At 34.1% G+C, this 27618-nt stretch overlaps 3 protein-coding genes across 3 annotated transcripts; all 3 read right to left on the bottom strand.

The window, feature by feature from the left end:
- Window positions 1-1544: 1544 nt before the first annotated feature.
- LOC135073148 (proton-coupled amino acid transporter-like protein pathetic) lies at window positions 1545-9759 on the bottom strand. The gene is made up of 8 exons (XM_063967194.1): window positions 8910-9759; window positions 8302-8452; window positions 7532-7653; window positions 6864-6948; window positions 5861-6105; window positions 5316-5528; window positions 4548-4717; window positions 1545-1914 (listed from the first exon to the last, which is right to left on the bottom strand). Exons 1-8 carry the CDS (start codon window positions 8981-8983, stop codon window positions 1664-1666), a joined length of 1311 nt encoding a protein of 436 aa, XP_063823264.1. The 5' UTR covers window positions 8984-9759; the 3' UTR covers window positions 1545-1663.
- A 43-nt stretch (window positions 9760-9802) lies between these two features.
- Window positions 9803-16934, bottom strand: LOC135073149 (proton-coupled amino acid transporter-like protein pathetic). The gene is made up of 8 exons (XM_063967195.1): window positions 16827-16934; window positions 16308-16458; window positions 15947-16068; window positions 14812-14896; window positions 13969-14213; window positions 13237-13449; window positions 12341-12510; window positions 9803-10290 (listed from the first exon to the last, which is right to left on the bottom strand). Exons 1-8 carry the CDS (start codon window positions 16898-16900, stop codon window positions 10040-10042), a joined length of 1311 nt encoding a protein of 436 aa, XP_063823265.1. The 5' UTR covers window positions 16901-16934; the 3' UTR covers window positions 9803-10039.
- A 1776-nt stretch (window positions 16935-18710) lies between these two features.
- LOC135073147 (protein yellow-like) lies at window positions 18711-26114 on the bottom strand. The gene is made up of 4 exons (XM_063967193.1): window positions 26009-26114; window positions 25301-25542; window positions 21710-21898; window positions 18711-20259 (listed from the first exon to the last, which is right to left on the bottom strand). Exons 2-4 carry the CDS (start codon window positions 25521-25523, stop codon window positions 19208-19210), a joined length of 1464 nt encoding a protein of 487 aa, XP_063823263.1. The 5' UTR covers window positions 25524-25542; window positions 26009-26114; the 3' UTR covers window positions 18711-19207.
- Between the last annotated feature and the right edge of the window lie 1504 nt (window positions 26115-27618).

The raw sequence follows: 27618 nt of genomic DNA, 5'->3' as shown, positions 1-27618 counted from the left end.
TTGAAATTATAATATAAAAAATAATTTACGTTTTGCGATTGTATTTTATAACCAATTTTGAACTATTATTACGATTCCTAATAATCCTAATCTTAATCAGAAAATTGTTAATTCACCAATTCCCTTCACAATTGTAGAGCTTATTAGCAATTTAATATAGACGATACGGCAGCCTCTAGAAACTAAACGATGCCTATCTTCTAGCTCATACCGAGAGCTCATAGAGACCTTGAATATGTAAATAGGTTTTCAAAAGAAGTCGGTTAAATAACAATAGGTTTAAATAAATATAAACATGAGACAGAAAAAGGATCTTACTAGAGCTGCACGCACAATACTTACATAAATATTAGCTGTGTCTATACGTAAGAACTGTTTTGTACCAAAGATATTCGTAGCGATGAATTAATAATATACAGCGAATGTAGAGACATAATTCAGTAGCACTGTATGAAGAATAGAGATTATATAAATATTTGAAAATGAAAATATTATAGTTCAAGTTTGATATTATCACTATGATATTTCACATTAAAAGCGTTAAAATACACAGAAACGATATAACAAAGTTCATCATCATCATCATTTCAGCCACAGGACGTCCACTGCTGAACATAGGCCTTCCCCAACCACTTCCACATCACACGGTTGGTAGCCGCCTGCCAGCGCCTTCCTGCTATGATATGAGAAGGTTGTTACCGTTGTTTGTTTGTTGTTTATTTACGGTGTGCTATTGTGCCCCCTGAAAAATATTTGAAAGCAATGGTTTCGCTAATTACCCTAGCGCCTTTATTTTTAACTAACAACCTACGCATATTGGAGCAAACTGTATGCCAAATGGCATTGTTTTCTTCACATGTAATTAGTATTAGTCTGCGTTATTTATTTTTAAATATGTAATAAGAGTTTAAAAACAAGCATTTTCCACTTGGAAAACTCCAATTAACTAAAGTGTTTTTCAATGGAACAGTATAATCATTAGTTTTTTTTAAGGACGTATTTTAAAAATACCTCTATCAGTGCAGTGTTAAGCCGTTAAATTGGCAGAGCTAGTTGAAATAGCATAATCTACTAAATGCCGATTTAACTGATGTAACAAATTATATTAATTTCATAACAAATTTTGCCAGCTCTATTTAGCAACTGCGCACTTGGCGGCGCTGCGCACGAGTGAATCAGGAGTCAATGAATGAAGCCACGTGTTTAAATCTAACGTGATATACGGAAAGTACGTCCAAAGGTCTGAATACCTGCATTTACAGATTTAAACATTAATTTTAATTGATTCATCAATAAATTGATCAGTTTTACTGAAGTTTTTGTTGCATGAAAAAGTTTGTACTTGGAAATAAAATTGGCACTTTCAGGTGGAAAGGTCAGTTTCATTTCTAATCCAAGATAATAAAGAGTGCTCGTTCTGCTAAAAATAATTTGTGGAAAAATAATTTCTGCAATACAACCTTTTAAATTGTGTGCTATATTAAGACTTTTTTTTCTCAATAGAGAAATCAGACTGTGTGAACGATGGATAATTAAAACCAATGTTGGATTTCTAATTTTTTTTATTAACCATGGCATTATAGTACAATGGACTTATAAATAAAGTGTTCATATCTTCGAAGTTTCTTATCTAAAATTCTATTACTATTGCTTAAAACACATTTCATTCAGTTTTCACATTCAACTTTTCAATAATGTCCATAATGGTAACAGTGCACCCTGACACCAAGGCCAGTAGCCCAAATAGAACGATACAGATGTTTTTCCAGAGAATCCAGTTGTACTTTCCCAGGTTTTCCCACAGGAATACCGTCTCGATGACTCCAGGAATGATGAGCCCGAGGATGGAGTAGAAAAGAGCACCAACCAGGTTGATGATTTGCTCCAACATTGGTAACGCAATGCCAATTCCACCTGTAACGTATGAACATTTAAAATATTGTTGTATTTATGAATAAAATGCTGGTAATTACATACTTGATTTACTTTATAATCTTGAGGTTTTTCCCTAAGGCAATTATTTATTATATATGTATTAATAAATAACTTTAAATTGTAGTGATTTGTATAATTATTGGTGGTCTGATTTTGAAAATGATTTCATCTTGGAAACAAAAGCATGCAAGCATAGCAGGCATTTTATTCTGGTTGTGATGAATGATGTCTTATAAAAAGAAAGTAGCCAGAAAATTATAATGTCCAGAATAACTTTCAGTAGTAACTATGTTTAAAACAGCAACTGTTACAAGTCTCCAATTATTTCAAAACACGCCCAGCGGATAGACATTTAAAAAATAGTTTGTTATGACGAAAAAGATAGTAAATTTATTTTCGCTTGGTATATTTTCGGTACGGTTCATCGTTCTGCGTCCTTGGCTCAGTAGTTAGTAAACGATTTGACAATGGGGTCACGGCTTCAATTCCGTCGGAGACAATACAATTTTAGACATACGTTGATACTTACAGAGTATATTATGTTAAATATCTTGCTTCTCACGGGGATCGTATGGGTCTTTTTATTTTCTACATTACAATAGCATCTAATCTCGTCAATTTAGCCTAGGCGCAGACCACCGATTTTTTGTCGACCCGTAGTAGAGTCGGGCAGTTAATCAGTATGGGCATTTATAGATGGACTAGCTGTGCCCGCGACTTCGTCCGCGTGGAATAATGACTTTGGGTAGGCACTTTTAATAATTTAGTCTAATTATTTTACAAATAGCTTTTGCCCGCGACTTCGTCCGTGGAGAAGTCGAAAACGTTCTCATACGATTATTTTTAAATGTTTTAACGTTATTTTATAAATGTTTGAATACTTTTAAAATATAAAAATCAGGTTAAATAAACATGAAAATATTTTTTTCTTATATTTTATGAATATGCAGCTCGGCCTTTGATCCGGTGAAAGTTACTCGGTGGTATTATTTTTTTACAACGAAATCGAAAACTACACCTACCGCAGTATTATTGGTAAACTTTTTTTTATATTTTCCTACGGGTGCTAGAATCACCAAGCTTCCAGCATGCCACTGGCCGTGGGAGAAGGAGCTTTTCCTCAAGACTACTCCCACTACCTCAAGGGCCTCCGCCAAAACTCTCGCGCGAAAATGAGTTTATGTATACAGCGCAAGCAGGTGCCCGCGGCATGACTTTCATGCATTACTATGCATTGTTGAGCGAGCGCACGCAGCGGGCACCCACTCCGAGGTTAAGTGGAGGCCCCTAGAGTATGGTAGTCGTTAACATGACGTCATGATTGTAAAAAAATGCACTAATGAGTAATTAATATCAACTTTGAAGCAAATCACCACTAAAATAACTTTCTACCCCTTTTTAACATAGTTAGGGGTGCATTTCACTAAAATACGAAACACGTCTTCCATTAATTCTGTTATAGAATGCTTATGCAAAATTTTAAGTAGATTGGACGAAGGAATCTCGTTATTTCACACAAACTTTGCCCCTCCTTTTTACCTCCTTAGGGGTAGAATTTTGGAAAATCCTTTCTTATCAGATGCTTACGTCATACAAAGAACACACCGTCCAAGTTTCAGGTCTTTACGATCAGCGGTTTAGGCTGTGCATTGATCCATCAGTAGCGCGCGTAGTACTTGATCAATATTTTGCTGCGATGTGATTTTAAAACTGCGATATCTCCTAAGATATTTATTGAAATCGAATGGTGTAAAGGGCAAGAATGTTTAAAATTAAATACTTGTGGTGAATAATTTATTTATTTGGATAAGGATTAATATCATGTTTATAAAAACACCTTCGCAAATAATGCATTATTTTAAAACAGATTTTTTTTGCATAAAAATGGTTACTATGAGCCAACCTTAAAAGATAGACATATGCTAACGCGGACTTTTTTAAAGAACTTTTAAAGGGGAACAATCCTGTCATACATGATTTTTGCGAAACTTTAACCGTTTACGCAGCGTCAGCTCTCAAAAGGAAAAAATTCACTGATTTGAAATATTCTTGATTGGTGCTCCGCTCCTATTGGTCTTAGCGTGATGATAAATAGCCTAAAGCCTTCAGGAACTAACGGGCTATCCAACACAAAAAGAATTTTTCAAATCGGTCCAGTAGTTCCTGAGATTAGCGCGTTCAACCAACCAAACAAACAAACAAACAAACAAACAAACAAACAAACAAACTCTTCAGCTTTATAATATTAGTATAGAAGTGCGCACATTACACCGATTGATTCTTCATACAAATTAGAATCGGGTCCAACTATCGGCCGACTAAAAATCGGTGGTCTGCGCATAGGCTTAAAGCACAATAATTATTGAGTAGTTACACTCAAATTGCCTTCCTTCTATCATGTGGGCCAATAGGACAAGTCATACGTATGATCCCCGTGTCGGACTTCATTGTGCTGTCATCTGGTTCTGTCAGATTGACGGCTATGCTTTGTAAAGCTTCACCTTCATACATTACTATAATGCTATGCCTTCAGGTTTTAGAGTTTTCAGTATCAGTACTGGGTTTTATTTATGGTTTTATGATCTTTAATTTACTAAAAGCTCATTTCTTACCGCAAAAAATGACGATTGCCGTTCTTGCAATAACTTGTATGATGTTCCGATGCTCCTCTTTGATGTACGGTTTGGTGCACCTTGTGATGATGTCTATCACCACAAAGAAGTGAAGGGGATACGTAAACAGTATCGACAACGCTATGAAGCATTTTGCACAAATTGCTGGCCTGAAAAAAAGTTATTATACCTAAGTAAAGGTAGTTACAGTCATAGTAATTTATTCCAGTAAGGCCCAGAACACACGGTGAAACGCAACTGCAACGGAACTGCAACTTCTAGTTACTTTTGAGTTGCATCTAAGTTTCTGCTATAGATTCCGTTGAGAGACCACACATGACGCGACCAGTTTGACCAGTTCAAATCGGTTTCAAACTGGTTGCGTCATGTGTGGTCTCTCAACGGACGCTATAGCAGAAACTTAGATGCAACTCAAAAGTAACTAGCAGTTGCAGTTGCGTTTCACCGTCTGTTCTGGGCATAAGTGGTAATTGCTTATTCTATACAAACAAACAGTGAAAATAGCATAATAACTATCCGTATTTTCAGGTCCTATTGTTAACTATTATAATTTTTTCATTCATTCATCATTATAATGTGATACGGAGCATTGAGGAGTGAGGATGATTAAATTTTGCTTATCGGTGGTAGGTAGAGTCCATTCAGAAAAGTTTGTTAAATAAGTAATATAGCAAATAAAATAGCTTTTAAAAAGTCAACTAATGATACTACATAAACGAATTATGAAGAAGTTACAACAATACTAACCAGTCGTCGACGGGTAGGTTCAAAGTGATCGAGCCTCTAAGCACATCTCCGTACTTGAAATATCCGAACAGTCCTAGAGATCCGTACAGCAGCATTATAGCAGTCATGGCTATGACCAGCACGCTGGGGCACCCAAGGAAGTGTTGAGGCTTTTTCATAGCGTTTTCAACAGGCATTACCACGCCAATGCCTTCCATTGCAAAGATTACCGTTCTGAAATACAGTATTTTTAATAAGCTATAAATATGTACATGCATGTTTTTCTAAGAAGAGCCTTAAAAAGTTTATTTTAGTCTCAAAAGTTAATAAATAAATACCTTATGGCTCATCAATATTACATTTAGGTTACATGAATTATAAAATTAGGAGCATTTTTCACTGAAAAGCTCTCTCTATTTTATTGTTATTAGTTGGTACTTAAGATTAAAATTAACATAGTCAAATGTTCCTATTTATCAAATCTTGGCGATGACCTTACTATTTCTTTCAAAATTATCGAAGGTAATTTTTCTATACCATAATGTAAGATAAGTTTAACTACTTACGAAAGGAATGCAGGAAATCTTGCAGGATCACCAACGATCCTTTTGTCTTGATAGTTAATTTCATCTTTAAAGATGTAGTACAGGCATATAGCAAATGTTGTTACCAGCAACACGTTGGCTACAAGCGAGAAAGGCGCTAGATACTTCAAGTGCCTGATCTGAACCATAAGGCAAAGTGGTACCATTATGATCAGGCAGTAGTATTGCACAGGCAGTATAAATACAGGGAAATACGTGTCGAATAGCTGAAATAAAAATAAAACAATAATTATCCTTAAGAAATATTATGTTTGAAGGATATAACATAACGCTATTTCTCTCGTGGCAAATGTAGAGTCATTGTAACATTGTATTTGTCGACATAAAATCGATAAAGTAGAATTTATCAAGTAGTTAATGATGGTAATGATTATTTAGTTAAAAATTATGGGTTTTTTTTGCTTTTGCGTTTGCTATAATTCTGTTGGCTTCGGTATGTAGAGGAGTTCCTAAGAATTAGTCATGCTATAGTCACTATGAGTACTCACTCTATCACTATAGTCACTATACCACTAAGTATAGTGGTTTTTAAAGGCTATCGATATAATTAATTATCATGCTACTGTGTTTTTCAAATGATAAATAAATTAAAAAAAAAGGTGTAAAATTCGGGTGTACCTAAATTATTATAACCGACTCTCATGAGTAATAACGTACGTATTTCGTTATCTATTTTATATTAAAAAATAGATTAACAAATAAAGTACCGTCCTACAAATGAGTAATAAATAACTTGTACCCGTAACCTACAATCATGATTTACAATGCAGTCCTCGAAGATCTAATTAAGGTTGCATTTCAATTGCTGATCAGAGGCTGATGATAATACTACTGATATAACTCGACTGTCGCAAACAAGAAAGGGAAGTGGGATTAACTATGAATTATATTTGTTTATCGCTCACTGATTTGCTATGCTGATGCCTTTTTAGAACGTTTGTTAACGATAAGTTCTATTACATACCTGCTTGATCGAATCCGCTATAAGTACCGTGAATATGCAGCACACTCCAATGTATGTAAAAAGTAACGAGAACTCCGCAAATATGCTGGAAAATAACACAAACACGTGTTAGAGCATTTAAACTGGTTCAAACCGATTGATACGGCGCTAATTTGGTCTGAGATGAATTTTCTTATAAAGTAATAAAAATATAGCCGTAAAAATTATTAAGGCTATATAATTACAGGTTAATGGTACTATCATTCAATGGACATACTTTTTAAGTCTTTACAAAATCATTGGTAGAGTCGCATTTTGAAGTTTTTGTCAAAATGCGACTCTACCAATGATTTTGTATGTATAGCAAAGGGAACCAAATGGCTTCCTAGTTCGCGGACTCAATTGGTGCCTAGGAAACACTACACAAAAATGAGTATACTAATTTTATCTTTATATTATGTATGTGGGAATCTAAACCAATAAGTCTTCGTAATTTAGGCTGAGTTGCACCACCTAAAATTGACCGTAACTTTGACGATAACCGGTGTTTTTTGTATGGAGTTTGACAGAGTTTTGACGTTTGTCAAAGTTAAAATAAGATGGTGCAACTTAGCCTTAGAAGCTTTAACGCAAAACCAACTATGTGTACAATAACGGGGTATACCTAGTTTATAAATATATTTAGGTACCTAGCTGCCTTAGCCCATCTTCTCACTGGTTTAGGTCCATTGGCAAAAGCAGCTTGGCATGTTTCAGCATACCCTAGTAATGGTTTCTTCTCTAACCGACAACACCCTCGCGACGTTGAAACCTATAAAACAATATTTAGTTTTATCAACCATTTTTATAAATAAAAACGTGATAATGCAAGTTTTTGTCGTCCTTATGAAAATGTACAGTGATCATTTATTTGCTATTTACAAATTTTGTCGCAGCCAACCGTAACATTATGATTGTGATTGTTGATGACATAACGATGTGGCCCAATGTCAAGTTTCTTGTTAAAGAAGATTCTGTATTGCCTTTACGCACAAACAAGTGACTCAAACTTGCTTATACATTAGGTACTATCTCCCTGGGTTCTTATCTCATCCAATTTTACAAGATCTTAGTCTTAGGTAGTTTTCCGCTACTTAGGGTTTTGTAATCAGTATCAAAGTATACAAATGATCTTTTTCTGCAACAAAATATACCTAACTTTAAACTCTGACTATGATAAAATATTATAATACTGTGTGGCTCCAGCAGCGTGGAATAAGGACCCTTTATCCCATTGATGTCATTAAACGCAATTAAGGAACAAATATACGTATGCAATCATCAGGCCTCCCCAACCTCAAGCGCGGGGGTAGTGTAGGCCAATACTCCATTTGTCTGTCATACATTAAAGAGGGTTACTTCTGCAGTGGATACTAAACGTGTTGATATTTATATTATGCTATGTAATGTACAAACTTACAAACATATGCACGCAGTGGCCACATATGAAGGCGATGACCACGGTGCCCACCAGGCCCACTCCCCAACCTGCATTGGCGAAGGCCAAGGGCACTGCTAGCAACCCCGAGCCAAGGGAAGACTTGATTAGATTCGCCAGCGACCTGATGTCTCTATAATGACCGAAAAAACATTAATAATGACGCCTGCTTGCTAATAAGTTTGGTCTTAATGACTTATTGTTTGCTTTTTTGGTACTTCTTTGAGAATCAATGGCATGTAGGTATATTGTGGTATATGTGTCTTAAAAATTAATTGTGTGAGGTATCCGATCATTAAAGAATGTACCAAAAAGTATTTGAAATATTAAAGTTGAAGTAAATTTAGGATTAAAACCCAAGTAATTCAAAAAAAGTTAAACATTTTTTGTAACAACTGGTTTGTTTTGATACATAAATTTAAACCAGGTTTAACATATTTCGAGCCGATGCAGATGTCAAGAACCTTTTAAAAATGCTAAGTAATAAATTACTTTATTCAGATAAGAAAACACTTAATATCACATATTTGTGTCTTCCTGACTTAAACAAAATTCATACTATTGTTAAATATTAATTTTCTATTACTTACGAGTTAGGTTTTTTAACGTCTCTATGTTCAAATGGATTGTAGTCTTCATCACTTGATTTTTGTTCCACACTCATCTTGACATGCCGAGATTCACGAGATTTCAAAAACAATTTAAACTATTTGGATAGATTATCCCGTTTCATAATTATGTAATTCGTTCATAAAACGTGTAAAATATACAACCGACACTGTTAAACCTACTCTCATCTATCCACTTAAGAAATTGTCACCAGAACAATCGTTTTATGATTTAATCCCTTTATCTAATGTTAATATAACTTTCAAGTTTAGATAAAAATATGATACACCACTCTCGGTGTATTTACTTCAGTTAACATGCGAATTATCTTGTAGAATTTTTCCACATAATACTTTGTATATAAAAATCACTGACTCTACATTAATTTAGAATTTGTAGCGTTCTAAAAAAAATCTTATCACTTTATTAAAATTGGTGGATCTTCCAAAAATAGCCAAATTTACTGGAACTTTAGTTATTATTCTTGTAACATTTAGTTCATTATAATATTTAGTGCATATAGAGCTTGATTAATTATTTTTATTAGTTGTATGAATTTAGACAAAAAGTTCAAAAGTTTGTTAAACTGACATCATCCTCATGTTTATTACATTTTGAACACAAAACCCACAGTCACAGTTGATGATGTTAAAATACGTCAATTTACCACGCTGCACCAGTTTTTATTCACAACGTAGTGTACGGTAGACGTAAACAATTAATTTCACGCGATGATAAGTGTACGAGTATTCTACAACAACTTCTCGATTCTTGAGTTAATTTAGTTGTGTTTACATATTCTGCTTCCTAACGACAACTGAATAAATATAATTCATATAATAACTTTTGAATAGCATTATAATAATAAGATATATTATGGAATAATTTAATTTAATTAACAAACTAAATTATAATTCAAAATTATGAGTCTTTCAGAATCACAATTAGTGACCCTATCAATTTCCTAAAAACCTTAATCTATCTTATGTAACAGTAACAACTTAGAAGGATAATGAAAAGTTAATTTACAGATAAAAAAGTCTTTATCTTTATACTCGTAAATGGTTAGTATCTAGTTATTTCTTATATTTTTCAATAATTACATTGTAATCTACACAGTCCTGCTGTTCAAAATCTCTATAATGTCCATAATAGTGACAGTACACCCAGAGATTAAACTGCCCAGCCCAAACAGCACAATCAGAATATTCTTCCAGAGAACCCAGTTGTATCTTCCCAAGTCCTGCCATCTGAAGACAGACTCGATAATAGCAGGTATGATGAGACCAAGGGTGGAGTAGAAGAACGCGCCAACGATGTTGATGATTTGCTCTAGCAGGGGCAGAGCGATTCCGATGGCCACTAGAATGTATAAAACAGTTTAAAATTATACAGGGTGTTTGGCGCATCGTGTGCCAAAATGATTTGGCGGATAGAATGGGTCATTTCCTATATTTTCAGCCCCCATAACACGTTCCATGCCAGGCGGCTACTTTTATATTAATGTTTTTAGTAATTTCACCAAAATACCCAAATCGCATCATTTAATTTCGATTTAAAAAAAAACTACTAGGCGCAGCCCTAAAGTAAATATTTTGTTTTGACGTGCATTAATGTAGGGTTGCATCAAATCTAAATTTACTGGAAAATATCATCTAGTTTTTTTTAAATTCAGCTTTGAAGTTTTCCGAAAAGTTAAAAATGGACTGAACATTTAAGTTTACATGGGTATAATTTTTTTTTTAAAAGAGATAGCGATCTTCGGATTTTATCAAAACTTCTCTAGTCTATCCTCATTCAAATGGTATACTAATCTTGTTTAAATAATAACTACAACTTCACAAATTCCTTAAATTAGTGCATTGACTCTACTCGGACTGATTTGCGAAATTTGTGTTTATAGCCCCTTTATGTGTGAATAGCACGTTAAACACCTACAGGTAAAAATTATTTATCTTATGCAATTTAAAAACCTTTTCCCAATCGTTTTTCAATGTGGATTCCTTGAAATTAAAGACGAAAATAATTATTTTGATCGTTTATTAATTATTACAAATTTTGTTCAAAATGTCCGCCTCGGCAACGTATACACTTAAGACATCTTCTTCTAATTTCGACTGTTGTCGTATGCAGCCACATTTCCTTTTTATTACTACAAAGGCGTTTTCTATTCGTTGTAGTTTTTCTATTGTTTGAATCCGATACGTACACCAGTTCTTTAGCTTATCCCCAGACGTAAAAATCGAACGGAGTTAGGTCTGGGGAACGTGCAGGCCACTGTATAGGGCCATCTCTTCCAATCCACGAGTAGAAAACGCCTTTGTAGTAATAAAAAGAGAAATGTGGCTGCATACAACAACAGTCGAAATTAGAAGAAGATGTCGTGAGTGTATACTTTGCCGAGGCCATTTTGAACAAAATTTGTAATAATTAATAAACGATCAAAATAATTATTTTCGTCTTTAATTTCAAGAAATCCACATTGAAAAACGATTGGGAAAAGGTTTTTACATTGCATAAGATAAATATTTTTTACCTGTAGGTGTTTAACGTGCTATTCACACATAAAGGGGCTATAAACACAAATTTCGCAAATCAGTCCGAGTAGAGTCAATGCACTAATTTAAGGAATTTGTGAAGTTGTTGTTATTATTTAAACAAGATTTGTATACCATTTGAATGAGGATAGACTAGAGAAGTTTTGATAAAATCCGAAGATCACTATCTCTTTTAAAAAAAAAATTATAGCCATGTTAACTTAAATGTTCAGTCCATTTTTAACTTTTTGGAAAACTTCAAAGCTGATTTAAAAAAATCTAGACGATATTTTGCCAGTAAATTTAGATTTGATGCAACCCTACATCAATGCACGTCAAAACAAAATATTTACTTTGAGGCTACGCCTAGTAGTTTTTTTTTAAATCGAAATTAAATGATGCGATTTGGGTATTTTGGTGAAATTACTAAAAACATTAATATAAAAGTAGCCGCCTGGCATGGAACGTGTTATGGGGGCTGAAAATATAGGAAATGACCCATTCTATCCGCCAAATCATTTTGGCACACGATGCGCCAAACACCCTGTATAATTCTACATTGAACTGTTAGGTAAAAGTTTCACATTAAATCAATCCTAATTAAAAATAAAAAGAGGGAATGATAAAGAACCTACGCACATAAAAAGTAACAAAAGTATTTTGTTTTTACATTTTAATAAGGATTTTAACAACAAAGATTTTCCAAGGTCTGCACAAAAAACAAATGACTGGTAATTTTTTAGGTCGATGCCATCATATAAATTATTAAGAGCTAATTTATCAAGAGTGATCAAGAGTGATTAAGTCATTACTTGTTTTTAAAAGCTAATGGAATTTCCCTTCAAAGGAAAGTTTGTAGTTGTTTCAATACTTACCACAACCACACACCCCGATAGTTCTGGCTGCGATCTGCGTGATCAATTTGTACTTGTCCTTGATGTGAGGTTCTGTGTACTTAGTAAATATGTCAATAACTACGTAGAACTGCAGTGGGTACGTCAGGAAAATTGATAGCGCTATGAAAATCTTTGCGCAAATCGCTGGCCTGTGGAAGAAAGACAAACTATTATGGACGACGGACGTCTGTCTTGCTGTTTTATTATTTTGGTGCAGTTTTGTTTAATACTTAAATGTGCTTTGAACTTTTTGAAGGTCATACCTAACTGACTAATAAGAAAAAAAGTATTTTTTTGAAGAGCGTCGAATTAAAGGAAAACGGAGAACTTTTTGCTACACCTTTGCAAAATACCTACCTTTTTTTTTAGTACAGAACGAATTTATTTCTTTTTTTGTACAGAATGAGATATCCTCTTATATTCTTAAACAAGTTATTTGAATGGAATGTTATCAACGTGCAACGAATTTGCAAGCTAATTATTTGATTGCTTAGTTAGCGTATAGAACGAATTCCACCTGTCGATTATATTTTTTCCACTCCTTTCTTATATAGAAGTTATGTTAGGACGAATTTTAAACCTAAACATTATTCTTACTTTTGTATCAACCTGCTAAAAGACATACTCTTAGTTAAACTGTAGAATGTACTGTGTAATGTAGGTATTGACAAAAGATAAAGAAAATCTTTTATTTGTTACATTTGACATAATATTTGTTTTTCATTTAATTACATTGAATTACAAAGAAGAGGTAATTACATACTACATCTGATCAGAATCCGAGAATATAGATACTAAGGAGCATTTGACAAAGACTCGATGCAATGCGTATTGCGTACCTAATCGCTCTACAATTCCAAAACTTTTCCACTTACCAGTCATCCATTGGCAAATTAAGAGTGATGGATCCTCTTAAAACGTCACCGTATCTGAAGTATCCAAACAGACCCAGAGTGCTGTACAGAAAGACAATGACAGTCATAGCCACTACCAGCACGCTAGGAAAACCTAGGAAGTGCTTGGGCTTCTTCATGACATTCTCAACGGGCATCACCACGCCTATGCCTTCCATGGCGAAAATTACAGTCCTGAAAGAAGTCACATGAGTTAGGAATAGAAAATATTGGTAGAGCAAGCTATTACATATTTGGGATGTGTATAAGACTTGTACTATGCGCTGAAAAAGGTAGGAAGTAAGTAAAATATCTAATCCAATGGACGGTAGGTTCTGTTTGCTCAATTGCATACTCGTATAACAATTAACTTTGACTGTTTAAGTTATGTATTACAACAACACAATTCAATTTCAAGCAAAGATTGAGGCTTTTGATTGATTGAATATTATAAACCACAGGATATAATCTATTGACTATGATGGAACAAATTTTTGAGTATTGTTTTGTAATTAATATGAATTTTAGTCATTTGATAGTGATTTATGCCCGTTTTCACCATCATTATAATTACGTACCTAATTTTTAAGTGACCTCTATGGTAACACATAACAGAAATTTTGTTTTCATAGGGGTCACTTAAAAATTAGGGAGTGATGAAGAAAACGGGCTTAAGACTATTTTTGAAGTTAGTAAATATGGAACATTACTTACGAAATAAATGCTGGATATCGAGCAGGGTTGCCCACTACTTTTTTGTCCGAGAAGTTCAAGGGCTCCCCGAAAATATAATACAGGCATACTAAATAAGTGGCTACTAGTAGAACGTTGGCTATCAGGGAGAATACAGCCAGCCATTTTAAGTATTTGATCTGGCACAGTATGCAGAGTGGTATCAGTAACATGAGGCAGTAGTATTCTACTGGTATTATTACTGTTGCGAAGTAGCGGTCAACTAGCTGGAAGAGAAATAGATTATAATTATTCATAGTAATTCAGGATTTCAGGTATTAAGAGTACGTGTATAAACAAGGAATGTAGGTAGGTACTCCTAAGGGGCCTTAACGACAAAATGACGTCTCAGGTTAGTAAAAAATCAAGAGCTGGTTTTGTTTAGGCAGTAACGTCAGTTTTAATGAGTATTGAAATTTTCCTTTTTTGTTTTTTTTTTTACTTTAGTTTTTTTTTTTATTTCAAGCAGGTTTAACGACGTGCTTATTGTATACATACTATCTTGTCACTCACAAGAACATTTGTCTTACATATACATTATTATACATAGCTAAACAAAAAAACTTTTAAAAGTACCTAATTACAAGACCTTTAAGGTTCTTAAAGAAAGCCTTATTACTTAGGCTTTCTTCACTTTTATAAAATCTCTTATACTGATACTGTTGCCATGCGATATCTTTCCAAGGAATAAAACTACATTCAACAAGGTATATAAGTAGGTAAGTTGTAAATTTTATCATCAAAAAGATTAATTACAAAACCATGTCATGGAATGGCATTGCGGAGGCTTAATCTATATTAATTTACTTAGTTAAGGCATATTACCTGTTTAACCGAGTCTGATATGAGCACTGTATAGATACAGCACACGCCGACATACGTCGACAGAAGAGAAAACTCCGCAAATATGCTGGAATACCAAAAATGGTTAATGTTTGAACATTCAATATTTTATAGAAAGATAAGGAAATTTGCCTGAAAAATATTTATACTATGAGTATTTACACTACAACGAAAACAGTTTTGTAATAAATATTTGGAAGTAGTCCTGTATAGGAATCGAGTAACATCTCAGATATACAGGAGTCCCATAAATAGTGTCAAAAGAGTTGCGGTGATTTGGGTAGCCCTACTGCCGTGCTAGCGATATCAGCAGTAACTCCAATCTTTGGCAAAACTATGTAAAATGACCTTTATTTCATATGAGCTGACAGGAGGTTTTTTAACAACAAAATATTGGAGTTAGTACTGTTGTATCGCTAGCACGGCAGCCTAAGTGATGCTCTACCCCTGCTCTGGGTTTCGGTTTAACTTTGAATTGTTTGGGACACCCTGTATAGGCGCCAGAACTTATATGGGACTGTATTTTGTAGAAGTGTAGTGTCAATCAATACCTCAGATATATAGGCGCTAGGAACGTTGTGACTTCATAAGTAGTCCTAATGGATGTGATTTACATGTACAGTACAGTATATAACTTTATGTGCAGTAGACTGTACCTAAATTACTAAATAAATATTTTCAAAAAAAATGCAAAAGTCAACAATGGGTCATCTTACCCACTTTTGTCTTATCAGCAACAGTTTGATAGTGTCAACTGAATATTATATTATGTGCAATAAAAACTGCATAAAAATAAAGCGACTTCTTAATTAATTAACTTGTAACCGTTTAAGGACATTTTTCATAAATTCCTTGACTATAAATCATCAACTTCATCTAATTAATATACAATATTCAGCTTGAAAAGGGTCCGCTGAAATTATATTCATCTCCTAAAAATATTTCAAATTCATACCTACATTATAATTAATTACTTATTTTAACATTTGTGCAAACTGTAGCTAATGTTTCAAGTGCAAACGACAAGGTCTTCTCCTACAAATATGTATGACTAATTATCGTGTGTTTACAGACTTATACAGAATTGAAAAGTTATAAGTAGGTAATTATAACATACCTCGCGACGTTTGCAAAAGACCTAACACATTTTGGTCCATTCTTAAAAGCAGCTCTACATGTTTCAGCGTAGCCAAGTGATGGTTTCTTTTCTACTATACAACATCCCCTAGATGTTTTTACCTGTAAAATATAAGTTATCTTAATTTCAAATAATAAATTCACTTTATAATGTGGATAAGAGTATTTTACGCGGTTTTTAATGCAGTGTAAATATGTATCTAGTGTGTCCAACATTTCGTTCCAGTGTGCCTATTTAATCTTGCCTTGAAGAGGCTAAGGTCAAAGTGTTTAAGAGAAGATATCAGTATTGTTTCATAAATGAAAATCGAGCCATTAAAAATAATATTAATAATACTCACCAATATATGGATACAGTGTCCGCATATAAACCCTATGATAATTGTACCAACAATTCCAACGCCCCATCCCGCGTTAGAGAAAGCTAAAGGTCCCGCCAACAATCCCGAGCCCAACGACGCCTTTATAATATTTGCGGTCGATCTTATATCTCTGAAATATTTTCAAACTCTGAAGCTAGTCGTGTAATTAAATAGATTTGTGTAACATCAAAGATTCAGTTACCGGAACTTTTAGTCTTCCAGCGACTTGGTCCACACTCCACTTGGTCTACGGGCCAAGTCACTGGATTGAATTTTGAAATATATTTTCTTCCTGCAACTGGGCCCACTCTAAGATTCCAAAGCATATTTTTGTTGATTTGGTGTTTAATTTATCAAAAAAACATTGAAGGTGGCCCAGTTGCTGGAAGAAAAAATATTTAAAAATTCAAACCAGCGACTTGACCCGTGGACCAGGCTAAAAGTGAGTCAAGTCGCTGGAAGATTCAACGTTTAAAGTTAGTAAAAAAAACAACTTACGAATTCGGCTTTTCTACTACACGGTGCTCGTAAGGATTATACTTCTCCGCTTCTAAATTTTTTTCCGTAATCATTTTGCTGAATAAGTATGAAAAATATTCGTAAATAAACAAAATTAAATCACTTGTGCTAAAGTTGTAGATACACTGATTTTTCACGGCGGCTTCTCACAGGATCACCACAGAAGTGCCGTCTGGCGGAGCAATTTACTACAATAAGTGCAAAATATCATTATTTCCACATCCACGTGTTGTCGTGCGTCTAACAAAGACTGACTCCGTCATTTGAGTCGTCTTGCTGCCTCACATTTATTATAAAGTAAATATTATTCGGAAATTTTCAGACGCGGCTTAAAGACCAGAACTTCATACAAATTAGGCTCTTATTGATCAGTCTATGCAAAAACCTATAAACCTAGATTTTGGACCTACAGTCTCAAGGTGTTACAATTATGTTTTTCAAGGCTTTATACTGAGATATTATTAAGTATACGAGTAAGCCCTGAGTCAATTGTAAATGTATTAAGATAAAGATATGATATGATAAATCTCGCATTCCTTTTAAACTAACAACGTCATAGGGTAACAAAGATAACATGCTCTGAAAATTAATTATAACAGAAAACACCTAATTTACTGAAATTACTTGAACGACCTGTTTCAGTAGCATATGAATGGGAAATAACAATAGTGTGTATTCAATTGTATTGATATTCATCCTTCTTTAACAGATCTACAATAAAATTAGCATTTATGATTATTATCTTCTTTTGCCAATATGCATACTGTAAATCAGAAATATAAAAGAACTGATGAGAATAAAAACCTGCATAAAATTATAGTTTAACAGAAATGTAGAGCCAAAAATGCTACCAAAATAAATACTACATCATATCTTACATTGAAGGTAAGTGTTTGAAGAATATTTAGAAAAAAGGTATATGTTAAATTATATCGTACTAGCTGACCCGGCGAACTTTGTTCCGCCTTAATGGCAATAAATAAGCAGACTTTTTTTTTATTTCGATCGGGATAAAAAGTATCCTATGTCCTTCTCCTGGCTCTAAACTACCTCCCTGACAATTTTCAGCTAAATCGGTTCAGCCGTTCTTGAGTTATAAGTGGAGTAACTAACACGACTTTCTTTTATATATATAGATAGATTAACGAAGCCAAATATTCGGTAGCTAACAAGTCTGAAGGCTTTTTTTAATTTGCTTCTTTATCTTTGTTTACTATGTGTGACAATTTACGAAATAAACTTTATTTCTTAAGTCTAATGTAGAAATTGATAAATGTCCAATAACCTATTAGGTAGTCATGAAAAGAACTTTGAAGAAGAAGATAATATCTGCAATGTAGGTAGCCTATTATAATATTATTTTACAATATTATAAGGAGCAAGTAATAGAATGGATTAGTGATTTTAGTGAATTAATTTGTAGATACATATAGTAAATTAAAGTTTTCATTTTAACAAGCTTGCATTTTCAACTTTGTAACAGCTTGCGATTGGTACTACCGATATAGTTTGGTACGAATTTAGTACAATACCTAATACCTAGTAATAAGTTGGTGCTTCACTTTGTGTAGTAGGTATTTTGCCTCTTTGAAATCCAAATTTTGCTTGATGACCGTGTCCAGAACATAAAGCCTTAGCAGTGACCAAAACCATGACTTACGTACGCATACCTTAGTATGACGTTGATTTGCAAACAAAAGCTCATTTTAAATTATTTCAAGTCACACGTGCAAAACAAATCATTAGGAAACGTGACTTTACGGTTATTTTTACTTTTTACAGTGTTATCTGAGTTACTTTATCTTTTATGTACAAAGGCAATCTTTATATAACAACGATTAGGGATAAAAAAGAGACACACAATAAACAGAGAATCACTTTATTTTAATTAACTATAAAACCAAAATTTCAGTTCACACCCATAACATCCAAACACACACAACTGTTCGACAATATATTCAAAATATGTTCAAAATAAGCGGTAGCAAAAAGCTATATATTATAGCTTATGCACTGCTCTATTTTTTAAATAATTCAATTTTATTTGCAACAAAATTGCATATAAATCGAGTGTACTAATGTGTGTAATGTACGTGACATTACATTATATCGTTTTCAAGAAAAAACACTAAACTGTACTGAATAATAAACAGAATTAAGAACACATAAGAAATCACTCTTTCACAAAGCTTAAGATCAATAAACAAGCAAAATATTCAATAACAGACACACTTGTAACAAATAAAAGCGAGTAGGAAATGCACAACCATATCTCACACTTACCAATCAAACTATCACAAAACACACACACAAATACGCGATTTAAATAATATAGGATAGTTTAGAACCACTTAATCTACTTACAACCAAGGATGATTGGCGTTTCTAGGCTCATTGGTAAAGTATGATACTGCAGGTTGTGCAGGAAAATCGATGTTAATGTAGTTGTTACTCTTCGGGATAACATTGTAGGATATTTGGGAGAACGGCGATGGAGTAGGACGAGTTTGGAGGGCTGTAGTATAAGACTTGGTCCTCAGTGGAGATGGTGTGGCTTGGTATCTAAGTACAGGCAAGTTTTGAGGGTTTTGGGAAGGATTCACACCAGATCGGAATTGCACCGGAGCCTCACATACAGTTCCTTGTACGAGAGTCTCCAACGGGACCGTGTAAATTCTGAAATTGATGTCGCTGTAATCTAATTCAGCTTCTAAGAATACGGGCATACGGTCTGAGATCATCCAAACATTTTTGTCCTCGTCGACTTTTACGTCACATGGGAATACAAAACCTACGTCGTCTTTGTCAACAATGCCAATGTTTTGAGGTTTGTACGAAAGAGCGGAATTCCAACATCCAATTGCGTTTTGGTCAATCAAATTGAACAGTTGAATCGTACCCTCCATTACTTTTGAGGTGGTGTGTCCATCATGTCCTCGAACTCCTACAACTTTGAAGTCTTGGTATGAGCCTTTGACTTTAGTTTCGTCTCTTAAGATTTTAGTGGATACGGCAAATTCAGTATGACTGGATAGCGGACTGAAGTATAAGGTTCTGTATCCATCTAAGCCGATGGGAGACAGGGTGATTCCGAAGATTCCCTCGGCTCCCCATTGGAAGTTCAGGCCGGCAATGTTGAAGTCGCCGACTAAGGGGTCGGGCATGAAGTAGCTGTGACTGAACCTCCAAGACTTGTTTTGTTCCCAAGAGTAGGCGATCAGTCCATATCCAAGTTCGTCTGAGAAATAAGCGAAAGTGTCGTCGCAGCTTGAACCCATGTCGATGGCGATGTTGGCGATGAAGGTGGTGGACACAATGTCTTCAGGGCGGAACACATATCGCCTGATTCTTTGATCAGTGTTCAGGTCGTAAACGTTCAGGGCGTATGGGCACAGGTTGGTGACATTAGGATCTGAAACATGACATTTTAAAACATAAATAAATGACAGTCTTGGCAGAAACTAATCAGAGTTGTTAGAGATAATTTAGCTGTTTGAAGTCAAACAATGGTTAACGAATTCAATAGGTTTATACAATTGTCGGATGAGACAACACTTAAACTGCATTCCACACCAATCTATTACCGTAAGAGCAAGTATTTATTTCTTACACCTAAGGTTATATCATGAATACATAATAGTACAGTTAGTAATAGTATTTTAATATGGTTTAACACCATCGCGATTTTCATTAACTAGATCACAATTTTATTTGGCTAGATGTTTAACTCTTCACGACTATATTAGGTACTAGTTTCCTAAAATAGTGTACTAGTGATGCTTTTAGTTATCATCACAAATTAAAACTCACGAAACCAAACGGAAATACATTAAATTTTATTCGTTCGTTCGTTCGTTTCAGCCAAATGACGTCCACTGCTGGACAATGGCCTCCCCTAAGGTTTTCCACAATGAACGGTCCTGCGCTGCCCGCATCCAGGCTCTTCCCGCGACCTTTACCAGATCGTCGGTCCACCTAGTAGGAGGCCTGCCCACGCTACGTCTTCCAGCCCGTGGTCGCCACTCGAGAACTTTCCTGCCCCAACGGCCATCGTCTCTACGAGCTATGTGCCCCGCCCACTGTTTTATTCAAACTTTATTCAAAATTACCTAAACTATTTTTTCGTTGTAATTGAAAAGCAGTTTAATTCCCAATGCAGTGCAAGCTCGTTGGGAGATAGTAAAATCTCGTGGAAAATTTGCTACATGTGAAGATATTATGTTTGCGCCTGTATTTTCTTTTTTATTAGTGTCTGCTATTATGAAGGATAAACGATTTATTAGTACGTTGACGGCTCGCAAACGAATCGTTTCCAGTCCGCTGCATCGGTTGCAGACAATGTACTTAGCTGAACATTACTTATACACATGATCCGTGGAACCACTTTGTACTTTTGCTACGTTGTATATCCAGGTTTTTCTTGTTCAGTTTTTAATACTTGGCATTTGGTTTGGAATCACACGTATGACTTACTAAAAAAAAATAGCAACACATAACTGTACTTCGTAACTTAGTTACGCTATTAAGCGCATTGTGCTGGTGCCATTATAACCGTATAATTTATGTTATTGTGAATGTGTCAAGGGCAAAAAAATTCCAGCTACAGTTCTACCACCGACCTTCTTGAGGTTGTCGGTCCATGGAGCTGGTCCTATACCATTTTTTTCCGAGATGTGGGTCTCTACATTTCATAGGATCTTTGAAAAGCATGAATTGGACAGCCCTCTACCACTTTAGCTTGCAAAATCTTGGCCTCCTTCGCCCTTTGCTTTGGACTTCGGCCGAATGACATCGTTCCCAATATGAATGCTAAGAAAGTAGAGTAATAAAACGTTTTAATAAATTAGGTAATACAATCTTACCGTATCCATAAGTACCGACGTCCAAAACCCAGAGCCGGTCACACTTGTCGGCTTTGATCCTGTAGACTGTGTTGAGCCCACTGTCGCAGTTGCCCAACTCGTTGCCTTGCCAACTTGGGTAGGGGTTCAGCTTCGGCGATGGGTCGTAGGGCGCGTCAAGTGGAATGTAGTTTAGGGTCGCTGGGATACCTGGGTTTTAAGGAAAAAAAAAGTTTTTTAGACTTCCAATAATTAAGATCAAGTGCTAGCGATGAGATAACAAAAAATATAAAAAGGTTTATGTAGGTTAATAGGACTAGCTTCCATATGAGTAACATCATTTTAGAAATTAGTACCATAGAAATAAATTAATTCATTTTAGGCAGCGAGATTTTGAGGAAAAAGATATGGAAAAATTTCGAACGCATTAAGAAGCTTCTTCGCGATTAGATTTTATTATGTTTTGTATGGGGAAGTGTGTAAGGTATAGTTTTGTAAGTACTTAATAATTATATATTTCTGATTACAAGGTTATCTCTAAGTGGGCAATTTTAACACTTAAATATCTCCATTTAACATTGGAATTTAAGATGGAAGTATGTATTTAATGTATCTATGTGCGTGTTAGTTTATGCCTTGTTATGAACTGAACAAATTGACATAATTTAACGACTGATCCGGATTTAGATTTATAATTATTTCGTTGAGTAACGAAACGTGGCAACCCTGAAATACTTGGACACCCGCTGAGCTTGACATAAATTAATTTTTGAACTTTCACGAGAGAATTGATTGAATACCATGTCGACCAATATTTAAAAAACTTAATTTGCTGACATTACCATCAATGTATATTTTTGAAATATGTATATTTACTAAAAACAATATTAATTCTTTTCAAACGAAACGAGAGATTTGTACATTTTTTACACGGTATCCTAATCGTTTGGTGGTACAGTCTTGTTCAACGACGAATTTTCAGAGAAATTGCTACTTTATGTCTATAAAACTGTACAATAAACTTCCGGACGCAATGAAGGACTTACCCACTAAGCAATTTAAATACCAGCTTTATAAATTGTTAAGCGACAAATGTTTTTATAGCATAAATGAATTTATTAATTGCAAATTTTAAAGAAATTGACACTGTTTTTCTATTATATTTTTTTTTTAATCGACATGTATTTTGTTTATTATTATTGAATGTATAATATCATCATTGTTAATTAATTAATTATTTTAGTTGAATTTTTATAGTCTTAGAGACTTATTTATTTGGACATAATTGTGTGCTTTCTGTTTCACTGTATGTTGCATGCCAATTGTCGTTGGTTAGATGTGTGAAACGAACATTCATTGTTTATCACTACTTTGTACCACATTTACCGCAATAAAGAAATTCTATTCTATTCTATTCTAATAACCAAAAATCATTTACGGATGAGTAGATAAAACATAATAGAGTGACGTCCGTCTAAAGCCAAAATGTGGATTAACATATTAACTGAATTTATAACTACAGTAAGTATTAGTACTTTTTGTTTTATGTATAATTACGCATATTCTGAGGGTTTTCCATTATGTGCGGAATCCAAATCTTAAGACTTCGAGCACCCTGTATAACGAAATTAATCAATATGATTAGCATAATCATTTTACTGCAAGTGGCGCCTGCGTTACGAATCGAAACATTTCAGCAAATCCACTTAGTTGGTTTATCTAATTTAGATAATTCTGCTGTTACGATTCTAATTGATACATAAGTGTACGCGGAAGGCAATTTATTATGAATTTCAGTCATCTTATGAAGAAAAGTAGGCCACACCATGATTATGGTTTGCTCTGAAGTTAATGTTTATTATTGCATTTCGCTTAGAGTTTACGTTTTTGCGCTGCTTCTTCTTTGTGGTGGTCTATAATAATTGTCTAGAAGTCTGAGCTCTGTTATAATGTGTAGGGTTCTTTATCAGCCAAGACATAGTAAAAATTGTTTTTTTAATGGTTGTTCTTAATTAGGTAAAATTTTTTCAAAACTTCAGAAATTAATGACAAGTCACGTAACTGAAATCGCTCAAGATTCGACTGAAACTCAGGCATTGAAGAATTCAATATTTTTAGAATCTTTTCTGAAATAGATAGATTCATATTTGAGCAAATACCAGTCAATTTGTTCAGCGGAGGATATAGAGGTATTTAGGTGGTATAGTGCAAACGAAAAGTACCTATGTACACCGCATACGTTGTGTAGTAAGCAATAAGTGCTGGTGTTATGGTGTAATGAGTAATTTAGTGAAATTAGCTAGCAATCATTATACTTTGGAACCTACTACTACTAATATTGACTTCCTGACATGCACTGATGTTACAAATTATGTTGAACGTTGTTATTCTTTCATAATAAATATGAACAAAACGCTAAACTTTGTAGCATTTTTTATGCCAATCCAAATCAAATTACAGGTTATTTTCTAAGTTATGAACAATGTTTTGCAATAAATAATAGTAATTAACTAAAACAAGCAATATGAATGAACTGCTATTAAGATGTTTATCATTTCTCAAAGCCGTAGCCGTTCCGTATTCGTACGAGTCCGTATGAATGAATGTAGTGACAACAGTGTAGCTAGCACGAAAAACTTTCGTCTTCGAATCGTTTGCGTATTCGACAAAATTCGATACCCAGCCTTCGATTATGACGATCTCAACTGTCAAAATTACTTATTAGGTCATGTTCACAGGGGCGCTGTTTAAGTTTTCACACTTAGGCTGAGTTGCACCAACTTAATTTAGCCGTAACAATAACAATAACCGGTGCTTTTTGTATGGAGTTTGACAGATTTTTGACGTTTGTCAAAGTTAAAGTAAGATGATGATAACTCAGCCTAAATATTGTGATATGGCGATTCGAAATCGAATATACGCAAACAATTCGAAGTCGAAAATTTTTCGTGCTAGAGGTACAGTAAGTACTACTGACCTGAATCATTATTTAGACCTTCATCGACCAATGATAATGTGTCACGATAAAGAGAAGGTCATTGGATGACCTTCGTTAAATTAACTAGACACCAGTAGCTAGTGTGTAAACCACAAAACAAAGCTTTGTATACCGTTAAGAATAACTCGTTATGTGACCTACATTTTATTGAATTAGCATAATGATTTTCTTTTTATCCATAGAGATTATCAAAGTTACTCTTAAGTAGCTATAACCTGTTCTTTATTATAAAATCAAATACTAGTTTGAAATAGTAAACTTTGACCGTAACGGGAAAGTTCTCGTAATAGGTAATTTGATTTTGAAACGTTTACAATAAATGTATTTTTTGTTTATTTAAGTTTTCTATTTTTATTCTTTACTATTTGCTTTTCACTACCCCAAATTAATGTAATAATTGGTATTTCAGATACCTACAGACAGGAGGTATGGATAGTTGATTTGTCCAGCTTAAAATTAATTTTAGTGAGACGCGTGGGACCAATGCTCCATTTGCCTCTGGTAAATTAGAGAGAGAGTCGTGCTCCTGTAGCGGAGACTAACTAAATGATCTGATGATGATGATGATAATGATGATGATGATGATATAAGTAACTTTAATTTCTATCACTTACCAGGTCTCCAACGGGGCACACTGACGAAGAGTTTGTTCCTCCATCTTTCAATTCCAACTGGCAGAGCGTTCTCTGGAATTAGCGCTCCAGCTTGGATCGCCTGCTGTCTGGAAGCTTCGGTTGGATAATTCCAGTCCATGACATTCCAGGCGAAGGTCTCCTGGAACTTCACGGCTGCTGATGCCAGCGGCACCAGGCATAATAGAAAGATTTTCCAAGCCATTGTTGTGGAGGTGACAACCCTACGAAATTTAAAGTTTTCAGAATGAGTGATGTTAACTTATTTGTCTTTTCAACAACTTCAGTTTTATTTTCATTACTACTGGTTAAAATATTACGGTAGAGCCATATTTAGAAAACGTTTAAAATTTTATGCACGGGAAAAGGATAGGGATTTCTCTACTCTTATAAGAAATCAAGAAAAGCTTTTTAATTTGGAGCTTTTCTATTGTTTCAAAAATTATTGTTATTTTTAATTTTAAATAAAATAAATGAAATAAAAATAATAGAAAATTAGTTCATTAAATTCAATAATTTTTAATTTACTCCCTCCCTACATTAATTCTCCAAAAAGTCCCAAAGATTTTTTTAATGTGTAAAAATATTTAGCTATTTTTATGTCAACACTTATGTTTTTTAATTTTTTTTATGAACACTTGCACTAAAAATCCAAAACTCCGAAATAGGGGTACACTATGCTCGTATTACCGTGAAAGCTGTCGTTGGTATCCGCAGAACGACTGAATTTTACGCACCCACCCCCACTATATAAACTAAACATAGTCTCCTACCATGCGCGCACGCATAGGAAGAACGTAGACTTAGTAACCGCCCGACAGTCCACACATTTGTAACTTATTGCACCATACTTAACTGACCAATCAGGGTAGGGGCCATAGGACGGTTTTACACGTGCTATCGTATGTAGATCATAGTATTATACCACACCTTTTTATAATATTATAGGACAAATCACATGTATACTCTCTAGCGTTATGTAGATCACACCACACCTTTTTTGTGTTTATTATTTATAGGACAAAGGACTTTATACCAGAAAATAATGTAACCTTGGCGTAAGTTCAATGTGCTGAGAAAATTATGTTTTAAGTATGAATTGAACCATAATGGAACATTAAATTAGGTGTCACAAGTACATATTTACCTACTTGGCTACCTATATTATGCTTTTTGTGACCTTATTTTTAGTTCCAATAAAAAGTAAGATTTGTTGATTTTTTTATCTATGTCATAAATCTTAATTAGTTTTCTTATGTCTTCACAAGAACACCATAACTTCAATTAACAAGTTATGTATATGATGTTTCTTCATAATGTACATACGAGTACATACCCATGTTGTTATTTGTAGTGAAAATTTGTTTTAAAGCTCATTAAAACAATTATTTTCACTGATAAACAACCCGAAATTAATTACTTTTAATGATGCCTATGCGATAATAGATTATATATTTTTATATTATCCTATAATTTATTGCAGTTTACTTACTACTTAAGGGTCATATAAAAATATCTAATTACACATAAAATTGTTTTTTATGATATCTTGTTTCGGAACTGAACAAACTAATTGACGGTCATTAGAGTCTTACTAATTATCGGTTCAAAATAATTATCCTACAATCGTGATAAATTGGCTTGATCTTATATTACTCAATCCTACAATAATAACTATATCTACGGATTATAAACACAGAGACCTGGCCAAAATATAGGTTGATTCTTATCGTAAGAAATTATAGCTGTACTTCAAAGGGTAAGAGATGAAATCATGGTTAGTAAGTATGTATTTATTGTTTAAGGCTGTCCCTTCTAAAAATAACTATGCTTGCAAAAACTCGTGACCAAAAGACACACGCTCGACTTATTCAGCGTACGTATTAATGAAATGAAGCGTTAAATTCGTGTTAAGGGTAATGCCAAATTAGCAAAATTGAATCGAAAATTAGCAAAAAGACGGGCATTTGTTCACTGTACTCGTAATCTTATTTTATTTAGTTTAAAATAAGGGCAAAGTCTCAAAATGCTACCCTTTTTGAACTAGCTAGACAAAGAAAAGCTTACAGAAATTCGTTAGGAATTGGTGTCATTCATTATATCAGATCATTTGGTCTCCACTGCATGGGCACGGCCCTCTCTAATTTACTAGAGGAAAATGGGAAATTAACATGACCCCTAGTCTATAAAACTGAGAATCTTTACTGACGGCTTTTGAATTTCTAACAAGCGTATTTTAAAAAAAGTACTTTTATTATAATGGCTGAAAAAGGTATGTATTGAGTACGTACGTACCTACT

Source organism: Ostrinia nubilalis, chromosome 7 (assembly GCF_963855985.1).
Source record: "Ostrinia nubilalis chromosome 7, ilOstNubi1.1, whole genome shotgun sequence".
Classification (NCBI taxonomy): domain Eukaryota; kingdom Metazoa; phylum Arthropoda; class Insecta; order Lepidoptera; family Crambidae; genus Ostrinia; species Ostrinia nubilalis.
Note: the sequence above shows the minus strand (reverse complement) of the source record. Positions and strands in the feature narration are given on the sequence as shown.

Coding starts and splice junctions, on each gene's coding strand:
- LOC135073148 (XM_063967194.1), bottom strand. CDS start 8,983: ATGAGTGTGGAACAAAAATCAAGTGATGAAGACTACAATCCATTTGAA. Junction 7,654..8,301: donor GCCACTGCGTGCATATGTTT/GTAAGTTTGTAC, acceptor ATTGTTTTATAG/GTTTCAACGTCGCGAGGGTG. Junction 1,915..4,547: donor GGCAATCGTCATTTTTTGCG/GTAAGAAATGAG, acceptor CATACGTTACAG/GTGGAATTGGCATTGCGTTA.
- LOC135073149 (XM_063967195.1), bottom strand. CDS start 16,900: ATGATTACGGAAAAAAATTTAGAAGCGGAGAAGTATAATCCTTACGAG. Junction 16,459..16,826: donor GTAGTAGAAAAGCCGAATTC/GTAAGTTGTTTT, acceptor AAAATATTTCAG/AGATATAAGATCGACCGCAA. Junction 13,450..13,968: donor CGATATCCAGCATTTATTTC/GTAAGTAATGTT, acceptor GACTTCTTTCAG/GACTGTAATTTTCGCCATGG.
- LOC135073147 (XM_063967193.1), bottom strand. CDS start 25,523: ATGGCTTGGAAAATCTTTCTATTATGCCTGGTGCCGCTGGCATCAGCA. Junction 21,899..25,300: donor TGTGCCCCGTTGGAGACCTG/GTAAGTGATAGA, acceptor CTTAAAACCCAG/GTATCCCAGCGACCCTAAAC. Junction 20,260..21,709: donor CGTCGGTACTTATGGATACG/GTAAGATTGTAT, acceptor GTCATGTTTCAG/ATCCTAATGTCACCAACCTG.